This window comes from Anabrus simplex, chromosome 1 (genome assembly GCF_040414725.1).
Source record: "Anabrus simplex isolate iqAnaSimp1 chromosome 1, ASM4041472v1, whole genome shotgun sequence".
Lineage (NCBI taxonomy): Eukaryota > Metazoa > Arthropoda > Insecta > Orthoptera > Tettigoniidae > Anabrus > Anabrus simplex.
The window spans coordinates 188455882-188470989 of record NC_090265.1 but is presented as its reverse complement, the minus strand read 5'-3'; the positions used below and the strand labels follow the sequence as shown (position 1 = coordinate 188470989).

General features: G+C 38.2%; 1 protein-coding gene across 1 annotated transcript in view; it reads left to right on the top strand.

Moving 5' to 3' along the window:
• The window catches only part of LOC136885511 (intermembrane lipid transfer protein Vps13), a 1358975-nt gene that overhangs the window by 1305730 nt on the left and 38137 nt on the right, over positions 1–15108 (top strand). Inside the window, exons 62-63 of the mRNA XM_067158109.2 lie at positions 4184–4298; positions 14644–14781. Coding sequence (XP_067014210.2) covers positions 4184–4298; positions 14644–14781 — 253 coding nt within the window. The remainder of the gene's footprint in view (positions 1–4183; positions 4299–14643; positions 14782–15108) is intronic.

Sequence of the window (15108 nt, the reverse complement as noted above, 5' to 3'; positions counted from 1 at the left end):
CTGGTTGCATTCAGCGCCCGGAAGTTCAGCTTCTTTGTTCGTGGATTTTGATGGCATGGAATTGTATCCCTGGAGACCTCATACGGAAGACCTTCAGGAAATGTAGCATTTCTAATGTTGTGGATGGCAGTGATGATGACATTTTGTGGGAAGGTGATGGTGATGAGAGTTCTGAAGTTGGTACTGATGATGAACTCATTGGATATCTTTCTGGAAATGTTTGTTTACTTTTATGAATACCCAGGAATGGCCACTGTGTGTTCTTTGCTTGGATGTTATAGCAAACTATAGTTTGAAATGTGTAAAATGTACAAGACATTCCAGACAAAACATACAGAGCATGTGAATAAACCTACTGATGTGCTTAAGTGTCACAAGCAACAATTCAATGTAATTGTCAGATTCTGAGGAAAGTATGCTACAGTTCCTAAGAAAGCACTAAGAGCATCGTTAGAGGTTTTAACTAGCATCATTTGCTGTCACAGGCTGCTAGATTATAGAAACACTGCAGTATCTTTCCCTTGCTCAACCACTATACTTCTGAATAGTAGATGAGATCTTCTTTCTTACTTTCCAGTTCATCTACAAATGCTTCAAAATGGTGATGTTTGAGACCTTTTGCCTTGATATAGTTCACACAAGACACCACTATATTCATCACATGGGTAAATTTGAGTGTTTTTGCACAATGATTCTCCTGATGTAAAATACAGTGGAAAAAAAAAAAAAAAACCACATTGATATCAATTTCTTTGCCAAGTAACTCTTCCTTTATTTTCTATACAGCCCCTACATTTGGTTCAACTTTCAGCGGAGCTCCATCAGTTGATATTCCACATACTTTTTGCCGTTGCAGCTGGAATATATCAAAGGCATGTTTCACCTCCTGGAAAATTTCTTCTCCTGTAGTGCTACCTTTCATAGGTTACAAGGCAAACATTTCTTCTGTGCAGTTCAACTCTTTATACACACCTCATCCGCAATGTCACAGCTTTCATCCGAAACTCTTGAGATTGCCTAAAATGCATTGCTAATGCCCTTCATGTTTGATACTATATCACCTTTCATGTTATCTCTGTGCCTACCAACTGTCTAATGTGACGAACTGAACCTTGTCAGAAGAGAGTTTAGATTCTCCACTCTGTGACCTCATAAAGATTTTTTTTTTAAATCTGCTTCTTTACTCACACTGAAATCTGCAAACTTGCTTTCACTGGTAATAACATTCATCCATACAACTTACACACTTCAGTTGACAGTTTGTAAATTCGCCATACTATCATCTTCAATTCCAAAAACCATTACATCCACATCAAACATGTCAGCAATCCAATGTACAGTTTTCATCACCTTAACCAATGATTCACACAACTTGCCAATATCTTCCTTAACTATTCAGTCTGTTAAATTAATATTGGGCATGTTTATGTAGCATGGTATTTAGCCATGGACCAGAGCCAAAAACACAGGAAAGCTGAGTTTTCTCATAAACCCCTGAAAAATCCCCCATTAGTATGATATGGTGAAATATTATAATCGTTATAAAATATCAAAGCCATCTTATTAACAGTGCTGATGGTGATATTATTAGTCATATACATACAGTCGTATCAGTACACTTTTATTTCAGAACTGGTTTTCGGACTCTAAGGCCCATCATCAATGTTGAAATTATTTTTAAAACATATGATTCACATGAGTGTGTTGTCACATTGAGTTTTAAAACAGTTAAAATGCAGCCCTGGTGAGATCAACTGTAAAATAAGAAAAAGAAAAGATTAAAAGTATGCACACAATACATATAAAACTTAATGATGATGTAAATAATGTATATGATATACCAAAGGAAGGGATGGATTATCCTCATGATTTAGTATTGGACAAACGTTCAGCGTTTAAGTACAGGGGATGCTGGAAGCACATGATAATAAGTCACCTCAACGTTGTAAACAATATGTTACTCGCCCGAGCGACACTCGTGTAAAATCAAATGTTTTTAAAATAATTTCAACACTGATGATGGACCTTAGAGTCTGAAAACTGGTTCTGAAATAAAATTTAGAGTGCTGATATGACTGTATATGACTAATTATAATAATAATGGTGAAATATATCAAAATCAAAACAATCCCTTGCATGATTCAGGATTGCAAGCTCTATTCATACCAAATTTCAGCTTCATCTGACCAATAGTTTTTGAGCCTATCTGGAACAAACAAACAAACAAGCATACAGACCTCTCTCATTATTTTTTATTTTTTTTTTGCTAGGGTCTTTACGTCGCACCGACACAGATAGGTCTTATGGCGACAATGGGATAGGAAAGGCCTAGGAGTTGAAAGGAAGCGGCCGTGGCCTTAATTAAGGTACAGCCCCAGCATTTGCCTGGTATGAAAATGGGAAACCACGGAAAACCATCTTCAGGGCTGCCGATAGTAGAGATTTCAGCTAGTTCTTTTCAATTAGTGCTCACAAGGACTATCTGATTTGGGTGAGCTCCATTGACCACTAAGCTAAGGTGTATTCAAGGACTAAGATGAAAAATTTAGGAGAAATTGTATTTCCCTGCCAGACACTTCTTTTCTCTGGTATCTTTTCTGTGCTCCAGACACTATCAAATTTGACATGAAAAATTGCTTTTTCATACAGGGTTTTGGTGAGCTTTATGTAATGAGTCAATTCCTGCTGAGTCCATTGCCATTAACATTGCCCATGTCTTAAGTGAATTGAATACTTTCCGGTAGTCAACACAAGCTAGACATAGCAGGATATTGTAAAGAGTGCTCTTTTCAATAGGTGTCTGGATATTCTGGAGGTGGTCAGTATATCAAATCTTTTTTGAAATCCAGCCTGCTGTACTAGCTGATAGAAGTCAAATTTGTTTGTCAGGTGTTTCATGCAAACAATACATTTCATGTTGCCATTGACGCTTTCACGGACCGTACATATAGACATGATACTGTATAGGCTTTTGGGCTTATGCCGTGTCAAGAAAATAAGGTGAAATTCTTTACGTTTCGCAGAGAACTGTGCTCTGCGTCATCAGAAGAAAATCTCGACTTTTCACGAGAATGGCTTCTGTCTCAGCCTGAAACTCGCCATCTTGCCAGTCAGTGCAAAGATGATGTGTGAATAGTACACTGTGCTGTACAAATGGATTTCTGTGCATTTTGAGTAGAGATAGTCAACCCTTTACAGTGGAAAAAATCATAATCAAGGATAAGAGGTAAAAAAAATGATCCCATGAAAGTGTGTCATAGAGTGCCTGTTCCTTCCAGAAAAATGATAAATAACAGGATGTGAATTTAGTTGTATGTTCACCTAATTATAATAATAATAATAATAATGGTGAAATATATCAAAATCAAAAGTATCCCTTACATGAATCAGGATTGCAAGCTATATTCATACCAAATTTCAGCTTCGTCTGACCAATAGTTTTTGAGCCTGTCTGGAACAAACAAACAAGCAGACAGACCTCATCTCAGTTTTAGTAGGGATTTCAACTAGTACTTTTGGAGTTTGAATTTAGTCATATTAAAAAATGTTCAGAATATGTTTCAACCCTTATTGGACCATCTTTAGCTAGCTTGAACAATTGAAAAAGACATCTTAAAAACTACACATATATAAAAATAAGATACAAGTGATAATTGATGAGGAACAATGGACGCTTAGAAAGTTATTTAAAAATGTAACTTGAAGTGTCATGTTAAAATATCTTCCTGTTTCAGTAAACATTGACATTTTGTTATGGAATATTCTCGTCATAAAGCTGATCCAAATTTTTATTATGGTACGCTTAGTTGGGGGAACTCCTATTGTTCATATGTGGTGGACAGATTTTAATCGTGGAACAGAGCACTTCTGATAGTAAAAGATGCCAACATGGAACGCTGATCTCAATATTACTGATAGTTCTTTCTACTGTACTTCTGAGGGAGTTCTCTGTCCTTTGGCCTCATTGAACGAACTCTGTCCTGGCTTCGCCATGTCACATCTTGTTGATATTTGAATGAATGCTCGTTCATTAATTCACACAAATTTTTAAGAATTAATATTTAGAAGTGTTTGGTGATAATTTTGGTTACAACTTATTGACAATACTGAGAAGACTGATAGGATGGTAGTTGTATTTGCATTGTTTTTACATGTAATTTATTAATTTTTGGACTTTTTCCAGAACTACTGACACTTCTATTGAGGTGGAAAGACAGCGGCCACCACGCTTTTTCCATCGTGATGGACAAGTTCGTCCATATATCCGTGCTGAGGCAGAGGGTAAAAAGATTTTAGAGGTGAGTTCAGATTCTTTAAGGTATAATGAGGTTGCTATATGTTTGAATGGCATAGTGAAAAATATTCTGCATGTGATAGAGCTCTGTGATACTTTGAAGAACGTCAAATAAGAGAGAGGGAGAGACACAGAGAGAGAGAGAGAGAGAGAGAGAGAGAGAGAGAGAGAGAGAGTTGAACGTCTAATATGTTTGTGAAGATCATCTGATAGGCTACAGTGGAACAGCTCGCTGTCCAAATGAACCAGGAGACATCCAGGCACATTTGTACTGCAGCAGTTCAGAAAACCCTTTCATGAATGGGGCTGTAGAGTAGATGTAGAATAGGGTGACTGGACTACTGCTGACTGGCGTTCATAGCCTTCTCCAGCGAGTCACATTTGCAGCTGCATTGAACAGATGGACGCCAAAGAACCAACACCCTGCAACCATTGACTTGAAGATTCCAAGATGGCGACTACTGTGTGTGAGTCTGTGATATCCGTAGTAGATAATGGTGTAAGATGCAGTGAAAAATGTGGCAAATGCAGAAGACTAGTTAAAAATGGGATTCTGTGTCGTAAGTGTGATGAATGGTACCATTTTCGTTGTGCAAATATTGTAAATAGGACTGATATTGAAGAAAGTGAGTGGCTGTGTCCTGAGTGTAAACAAACTGATAGTGAGGCAGAACAACAAGAAAGAGAGACTTACGAAACTATAATTAAGATTTTAGGAGTGCTACAAGAAGACTTATGCGCTCTGAAACATGAAAATGAAAGCTTAAAAGACAGAATAAAGAAACTGGAAGATAAAGAAGACATTGGAGAAGAAAGATCGCCGTGGACGGAAGTGACGCGTAGCCATTTTAGGCCTAATGTTAAACATATGGGAGAAACTATGTACAACTTAAAACCGGGAAAAATCTCTTTGCAGTGCCAAAATAGATTTCAGTTATTGCAGCAAGTTCCAGAAGAAGACACACCAAGTTTTCCAAATAATTTTAAATCCAGTGGAGGTAAGCTACAGAAGAAGAAAACCAACCGAAAGTCAAGATCGCCAAAGATTCATCTCTACGCAGACAGTCAAGGGCGGGGTATGGCAGAAGGCATCAAGGATGAGCTGCAGAATCCAGAGACTGAGCTTTTAGGACTAATAAAACCAGGTGCCAAAACTGAAGACGTCCTTTCAAGTTGTGATCCTGTGTTAGAGAAGGACAATTATGTGGTGATTGTGAGTGGTACAAATGACATTGCTGCTGATGAAGGTGAGGAAATAATTACGACTCTCAGAGGTAAGATTTCCAAACTACCTGACTCAAAAGTAATTGTAGTTAATGTGCCACCCAGGTATGACCTTTTAGAGGACTCATGTGTGAACAAAGCTGTACATGATGTAAATATAAAAATCAAGAGATTATGTAAGATTTTTAGAAATGTCTATGTAGTAGATACTTTAGGTCTTGGAGGCAAATGTTCACTAGACATGGGTTACATCTAAATGGGAATGGAAAAGCAACTCTCTGTAGACAAATTGCTACAATTATCAACAGAGATTTGCAAACTAATCTGTACTTAAGAAAACCCATACCACTAAACTGGCACATACAGGGAAACTTGCCAGAAAACCCAGACCCTTAAATCAAGATCTATGTACAAGGATCTGGGTTCCAGGGAAGTTCTCAACTCATGAGTCAAACGTTACCCAATTGCAACAGTCAAGTCAAGGAAGGAGGTCTGAGATTGCTCTTGGTAAACTGTCAGAGTGTAGTAAATAAACAATTAAAATTCGGTACATTGATGGAATCTTATGAGACGGATGTGGTGATAGGAGTGGAATCGTGGTTGAGAGAAGGGGTGGGTAATACAGAAGTATTTCCAGAAGGGTATACAGTCTATCGTAGAGACCGAGGAGATAAAAAGGGAGGAGGGGTATTTATTCTGGTGAAGGAAACTTATTGTTCGCATGAATGGTTTACTGATGAAAGGGATGAAATATTAGGGATAAAATTAGTTTGTGATAATATGAAGGAGGTGGGAATTATAGGAACATATAGGCCTGGAAGAGAGGAAAGAGACATGGAAATATTTGAGAAAATAATAGATTATACTCATAAAAACAATGATGATACGGTAATAATTGGGGGAGATCTAAACTTGCCTGAAGTTGAATGGAATGGAGCTGCAAGTGAAGCCCATGAACAGAAACTGGCAAATAAGTTAATTTGGGAGGGAGGATTTACACAAGTAGTACAAGAACCAACTCGTCTCAATAACTTGCTAGATGTATTCTTGGTTAAACCATGGGAAATTGTTGATAAAACTGAGGTAATTGAAGGAATAGGTGACCATAAGGCTGTAATAATGGATGTAGGACTCGTACCAAAAATGCTTAATAAGAGGGTCACAAAAGACAAGAAATTATACAGAAAAACTAAAGTTGATGAATTTGGGACTTACCTTAAATCACAGTTCAGTTGTTGGATAAGTGAAGGGAATAATGTGGATACACTTTGGGCTAAATTTAAAGGAATCATTCAGGAAGGAGAGAAGAGATTTGTACCTGTTAAGAAGGGTAAAATGACCTCAGACCCTGTTTATTACACAAGGGAAATAAGAAAATTAAAAAGAAAATGTAGAATAGTAAACAGGAAAATCAAAGAAGGTAGGGAGAATAGAGAAACTAGAAAACAGCTAATGAGGGAACTGAATAGAGTGAAAAAGGAAGCAAAAGAGAATTATATGAATGGCATTCTTCAAGTGGGTAATGACCACAAAGGGAAATGGAAAAAGCTGTATTCATATATTAGGAATCAAAAAGGAAAAGGAATCCAAATTCCTACAATGGTGGGAGAAGGGGGTGAACACTATTTAACAGATATTGAGAAAGCAAACCTCTTTAGTAGGGAATTCAGAGATTCAGTAGAAGATTGTCAGGACTTGGAAACTGTAACAGAAGATAGAGAGGGAGAGACACACAGGGATAAAAGAAGCTTCTCATTCACAAATGAAGATATTTTCAGTGAAATCCAACTGCTTCAGCAAGGAAAAGCAGCAGGAAGTGATCAAATTACTGGGGAGGTATTAAAGACAATGGGGTGGTATATAGTGCCTTATTTAAAATTTCTCTTTGACTATGTCATAAATAATAGTGTAATACCAAAGGAATGGAAGGAATCTATAATAATACCACTTTATAAAGGCAAGGGTGATAAAAGGAAACCAGAGAACTACAGACCAATCAGCCTGACCAGTATAGTTTGTAAAATACTGGAGAGTTTAATAGCAAAGTACATCAGAGGGATATGTGATGATAAAAATTGGTTCATGAGGAGCCAGTATGGATTTAGAAAGAAATTTTCTTGCGAGGCACAACTGGTGGGATTTCAGCAGGACATATCAGATCAGTTAGATTCAGGAGGCCAGTTAGATTGCATAGCCATAGATTTTTCCAAAGCCTTTGATAGAGTGGAACATGGAATATTATTAAAGAAATTGGAGGGAATAGGATTGGACGTAAGGGTTATATGTTGGATAAGAACATTTCTAAATTCAAGCGTTCAGAAAGTCAAAGTAGGAAATAATATATCACAGGAAGAGAAAGTTCGGAAGGGAATTGCACAGGGTAGTATAATCGGTCCGTTACTTTTCTTAATATACGCAAATGATTTAGGGAACAATATAACATCAAAAACAAGATTGTATGCAGATGATATAATTGTTTATAGGGAAATAAATAACATTGAGGATTGTTCAGAATTACAAAGGGACCTTGAGAGTATCCAAGAATGGGTTGAAGAAAATAAGATGAAGATTAATGGAGGCAAATCAACTGTTACAACATTTACAAACAAGAGCTTTAAAACTGAATTTGAATATACTTTGGATGAGTTAGTTATCCCAAAAGATGGCAAGTGCAAATACTTAGGTGTGAGATTTGAAAGTAATTTGCACTGGAAGGGTCATGTTGATGACATTGTTGGGAAAGCATACAGATCGTTACATGTCATAATGAGGCTACTTAAAGGATGCAACAAAGAATTAAAAGAAAAAAGTTACTTAAGTATGGTTCGTCCATTATTGGAATATGCAAACAGTGTATGGGATCCTCACCAAGAATACCTAATAAAAGAACTAGATGGTGTGCAGAGGAAAGCAGCAAGGTTTGTAACAGGGGATTTCAGGAAAAAGAGTAGTGTATCAGAAATGTTAAAGGAACTTGGGTGGGAAACTTTAAGTAAGAGAAGGGAGAAAACTAGACTTATAGGATTATATAGAGCCTATACAGGAGAAGAAGCATGGAGAGATATCCGTGAGAGGCTTCAGTTGGAAAATAATTATTTTGGTAGAACTGACCACAAGTACAAAATTAAAAGGAATTTTAGCAGAAGCAATTGGGGTAAATTTTCTTTCATTGGAAAGGGCATGAAGGAGTGGAACAGTTTACCAGGGGTAGTATTTGATCCTTTTCCAAAATCTGTACAGATATTCAAGAAGAGAATAAACAACAACAGGGATAATAAATTAAATGTTAGAGGGCATTCGACCAGTGCAGGATATTGTAAATAAAAAGTGTGTGTGATTAAATTAATTCCATCCCCTGGTCTAAGGAGTTTGGACAGCCCAAGTAGGGGACTGCCTGTAGGGGTGAAGTACAGTGGGGACTTCGAGGGCCCTGGGACCGCTACGGTAGCTGTGAAGGCCCTTCAGGAACTCTGAAAAATGGTGGCAAAAGGGGCTCTGGTTAAGACGCAGCAGGTCGTTATGCTACTTAGGTTCCAAAATGGGTAAATTATAAATATGTAAATAAATTCAATGTTAATTTTAATCTTATACCAGTTGTATAGTATTATTAGAAGTAATTTCACATACCGTACTCTATATGTGTTGACTATGTTTGTAAGATATTATAAGTAGAATTTTGTGAACAATATAAATTTATTAAGGATGATGTGTGTGTTTAATAGAAAAAATTATTAGCGTAAATTGTATAATATTGTATTCTAGGAAAATTTTCTTCGTCTCCTGTTAATTTAAAATTTAGTGCTTGACGATTATGTATTTTAGTGTACCATTTGCCACCGAGGTAGACACCTCATTTGCAAATAAAGAGATTTTGATTTGATCATTGGTGGTTAGGTCAGTGTTATGGTCTGAAGAATATTCTTGTGGTATTCTCTAGCTTCTGTCATCTGTGTTGGAATGCACTCTTGATCGATTTGTTTATGAACCCATCCTCAGCAATCACGTCAACCTGTAGATGATTGTCTTCCCTTGGGAGGATGGGATCTTCCAGCATGATAATGACCCTTGCCCCATGGCTAGAAGTGTCCACACATGGTTGGAAAAGCATGATAACACTTCAGAGTTCTTCCCTGGCCCCCAAACAGCCCCAATCTCAATCCAATTGAACATTTGTAGGACCACCTCTAGTGTCGTGATTGCAATCTGTTTCCTTCACCATGCGTCCTTTAATAGTTGTGGGACACACTGCAGACATGGCTCCAGGTACCTATGGATACCTAGCAGCACCTGACTTAGTCACATCATCATCGTCGACCATCCCCAGTTGCCCATCTTTGTCTGTCCATGAACCACTGTTTTCTCATGATCTTCTCCCAATCTTGTTCTCTCTCTTCAACATCTTTCTTCATCAGATCCGTCTATTTTCTTCTGGGTCTGCCCACTGGTCTCTTTCCTTCTACTTCTCTTTCATATTCTCTTCTTGCAGTCCTGCTTGCACTCATCCTTTGTACATGACCAAACCACTTCAGTCTTGCTTTCTAAATTCTCTGTAGTAGGGAGTCTCCTATTCCCACATCCTCTCGGACTTTTTCATTCCTGAATTTGTCCTTCCTGGTCTTCTAGATCATGGTGCGTAGGAACTTCATTTCTGCAGCTTGGAGTTTTGAGTTATCTTGTCTCGTTAACGTGGTGGTTTCCATGCTATATGCGAGGATGGGTGTATAATATGATTTATATAATGTCATCTTTGCTTTTAATGGTCCTACCTGTTTATCCCACATCAGTTGTCTTACTTGGTGGTAAAATTGAGTTGCCTTGCTAATTCGACTGTCCACCTCATACTTTGCAAGGTTGTCTTTTGATACTATCTGTGTCGGTGCGACGTAAAGCAACTAGCAAAAAAAAAAAAAAAAAAAAAAAAAAACTTTTGATACTATACTACCCAAGTACTTAAACGTTGGAATACTGTCCAGTTTGGTGTCATTTATTCTGATTTGTGGTTTGTCATCTCCCCTCTGTAACTTCATCACCACCACCGTCCTAGCCTTGTTGATATTTAAATTATACCTCTTAAACTCTTGACTCCATTCCTGCAGCTTTTTCTCCACATCATTTTCGGTTTCACCCCAGATCACCACGTCATCTGCGAAGATGAAAGCTTGCAAGTCCTGCTGCTCCTTCCTTTTTAGAGCCTTTATTATGGCATCCATCACAGTGATAAATAAGAGGGGTGACAAAGCACTGCCTTGCTGTATTCCTCTCTTCATTTCAAACCATTTGAACAGCCCACAACCCACTTCCACACAACTTCGGTTTTTTCATACAGCATCTTCACTTTTGCAATAAGACTGTCACAAACTCCCAGCATTTTAGGCATTTCCAGATATGCTCCCTTGGTACACTATCATAAGCCTTTTCAATGTCTAGGAATAGTAGAAAAAGTGGTTTCCCTTTTCCCCAGTGCTTTTCCATTAACATCCTGACAGCAAAGATAAGGTCTGTAGTTGTTCTTCCAGACCTAAATCCATATTGTTTCTCTTCCAATAAAGGGTCTACAATTTCTCTTAATCTACTCTCTATGATTTTTTCCAGAAGTTTTAGACCATGATAGAGCAGAGTAATTCCACGGTAGTTGATGTATAAACATCTACTTCCCTTCTTGAAAAGAGGTACGACTATACCCTTCTTCCAGTCTTCTGGGATGGTGTTTTCCTGCCATACTATGTTAAGGACTCTATAGAAACATGGATTGCTGGAGTTCCTGCTGTTCACAACATATCTGAACTCATCCACTCCTGACTGCTTTTCCTTTCTTCATATTTTTCATGGACTTCCCTATCACCAGCCATGTAATTGGGGGTTCTAAGCTTCTACTTTCCTCGTTACTACTACAGTGTTCTTCACTGTCAGATGTAGTGCTCGCTACTCCTTTTAAGAGATTATAAAGAAATGTCTTAAATTCATTCCTGATTTCATCTTCTTGCACTAAGGGTCCATTGTCCCCTTCTATTGCCTGTATATCCTCTTGTTCACACCTTCTGTTCTTGACTACCCTGTACAATAATTTCCTATTTCCTCTGCTGGCTACTTCCAATTCATCCACAAACTCATTCCATGCTTTTTCCTTCCCTTCTCTTACTACCCTCTTAACTATGAGCTGCTTTGTTCTATAAAGTTCCTGTAGTCTATTAACTTGGCTTACTTGGTCTCTGATAGTTTTTTTGTTTTTCTTTATCTAGCATCTTTTTTGCTTGGTTTCTTTCTTTAACGACTGTTTTGACTTTGTCGTTCCACCAAGGTGTCTCTTTTTCTTTCTTGGTCTATCCTGTTAACCCACAGAGTTCTTTAGCTTCTCCCACAAATTTATCTGTAAAAATTTTCCACTCTTCCTCTACTGTTTTTGTTTTTCCTCGCGGTAGGTTTTCTTATGTTCTGTTCTGATATTCTTTCAGGAACCGAGCTTTTTCTAATTTCCAAGTCTTTATTTTTCATTTCTTTTTTCCTTCTGAACTTCATTTGTCATATGGCCCAAGTCCATGATCCGTAATCTAGGGTTGCTGTCCATAGTTTCGCTGGGAATGACCTTGACATCAGTCAACCATTTCCCCCCACCTTTGTTTGTGGTGACATAATCGATCAGAGATTTATGTTTGCCATCCCAGCTATACCTTGTTATTTTGTGGCTCTCCCGTTTTTTGAAGGAGGTGTCCTTGATGATCATGCCATTTCTTCTACAAAGATCAATCAGTTGTTCACCTTCTGCATTTCTGTTTCCAAACCCATGTGGCCCAGTGATATCCTCACAGCCTTCTCTGTTTGCTCCAACTTGTGCATTTAGGTCTCCAATAATGAAAACATCTATTACATCATCTAAGTCTTGAAGAAATATTTTATTTATCATCAGCACTGCATCCAGTCTGTGGGGTGTACACTTGTACAATCACGTAATTTGTTGACTCTAATTGTATAGATAATTTTATGATCCTGTCATTCTTGTAGTAAACTTTTGACACGGCATCCATATCGTTTCTCAGTACAAATCCCAAACTGTTTTTGGCCTCCTTTTCCAGTCCACACCAATATAATTTGTAGCCATCTCTGAGAACCTTGCTACCTGTCTTTCTCCATTTCATTTCACTCAGACCCAATATAGATATGTTTCTCCCTTGCATCATATCTGTGAGTTCTTTGCTCTTACCACTTAGGGTCAATATATTCATGGTCCCAATTCGTACTTTTCTTTTCTTGCAAATCCATTTATCATCGGAACCATGTTAGTCACCATACCTGATAGATCTGCTCAAAGACTGTGTCACATTAGGTAATAACTTCGATCTGAGGATCTTTTTACGTTTGAAAGCAATAAAAGACGCTAACCGCTGGCTTGCTGGGTCTATGTGGATCTTCGCGCAAGTGTTTGGTTTTGCACTCTATGGTCAGTGCTTGACCAGCATTTCCTCATGTCAGCTAGACCTATGGTTTACCCGCCAATACTCGGGAGGCTGACTGCAGTTGTTTCCCACTGGGTGATGGGGTTGCCACATCCCTACGCCTCTGACTTAGTCACTGCCAGCATATTTAGCTGCTGTCTGTACTACGATGGGCATTAACTATGGATATTAGCAGGGGGTCATAATAATGTGAATCGACTGTGTATATACTGATGGTGGCTGCACAGGTAAATGCCAGTGCAAGAGCAATTATACTCATACTAACTGTATTAACATATTGACAGTGGGTCCAGAAGATCTCCATATTATTGCAGCCAGTGTTGGTTGATGACCCGAGAAATCCCACTTTCTACACATAGGCTTTGTTTGCAGCTTGTTGTGCTATCTGTTGGCTAAACTCTGACCTACTTGTAAGCATGTCCTTGAATCATAGATGTTAGTGCTGATATACTTTTCTGCTTGCACACTCTTTGTAGTGATGAAAACTTCATATATACAGGGGTGCCAAGTGTCAGTGGCAATGTACCTTTGTGATGACAAAATATTTCACAATTTATATGCAGATTCATTATCTGATGTCCCACATGGGTGACAAGCTCTGAGAATTCTCGTAGTTTCTCAACTGATAGTAGGTGACAGCCGACGATAGATGACGGGCTACAATAATTCCTTTTTTCTTTGCTTTACTTCGCACCAACACAGATGTCTTATGGCGACGATGGGATAGGAAAGACCTAGGAAGTGGAAGGAAGCGGCCGTGGCCTTAATTAAGGTACAGCCCCGGCATTTGCCTGGTGTGAAAATGGGAAACCACGGAAAACCATCTTCAGGGCTGCCGACAGTGGGGTTCGAACCCACTATCTCCCGATTACTGGATACTGGACGCACTTAAGCGACTGCAGCTATCGAGCTCGGTAATTCTTGTTTTTATGTACCTTGTATTTCCTCAGTCATTGCTACAATTTGGTGGCAAGATTATGAGTTCCAAATGGTGTAATCATGGAATATAGAGCTTATAACAGCTATTCCTGTATCTTTCTTCCTTTTAATCTTCATGTAGTTGACATAATAATATCGGATATATAGAGTTATTCCCTGGAGCTACAGTGCAGATGTCAATATGGCATAGCGCATTTAGTTGGTAGCGGACACTAGTATTTGTGATAAATTATGTGCAGACTGGTAATCATAGGTACTGAGTGATAGTGAATTGGATATTTCTAATGATGACCGGCTAATACTAAACAGGGAGTAACTGTAAATAGAAATCCTTGCATGCTTGAATACAATAATTACATGAAAGGTGCAAACAGGACAGATCAGTATCTTTCCTACTACACTATGCTGAGAAAGACTGTTAAATGTAGTAACCAAGGATACTGCTTTGGAAGGTACAGACTTCTAAGCAACTTGGTGAGTATATGTTCCAAGTTTGAGGTCGACATCTTGAATACTTTTCTAGTTACAGCAGTTTGAGTGCAGCAGTGTAATTTTGTTTCTTGGAGGCTGGAACTATTCGTCAATATCAGGTAACAGCTTCTGTTCAGGGTCCATTGTCAGTGTGTTAGCAGTACTCGTACTGTAGTTCTGATTCATCTTTCAGTGCTATGCTGGGGTGTAGAGAGTAGTTATCGAATACACACATTTATTGGTGGTTGTTCTGATTGTTCACAGGAGTTGGATAACAGACAGATAGCTACTTCGGACTGTTACGAGTGTCACTTCACTGTTGTACCTGGCAAGGTTATTCTGATGCTTACTGACAAGCGAATTCTATATCTTACATATGTTGATATGTTTGGCCGGTGGAAGGTAAGGAAGTGTCATTAATGCCATAAGGTAATATAATTGATCTATTTTCTTCTAGAAGGGAATATAACAGTATTAAGGAGCAAAACAACAGGATTGTCAGCCCTGATTGTAATTCTAATGTAGAAGTTTATGCATCTATTCTGGTTTGACCAGAGAATTATGCTTGTAAATGGTGTAGTCTTGAAACTTTGACATAGTATTGTATTACAAATCATCACTCTCATTTTTGATCCGTATTGAAAACACCGATCTCACTTAGTTTACAAAAGGAGTACATTTATTGTTCCACCTATTCAATACAATCAGTACCACGTTATGTGGTTATTT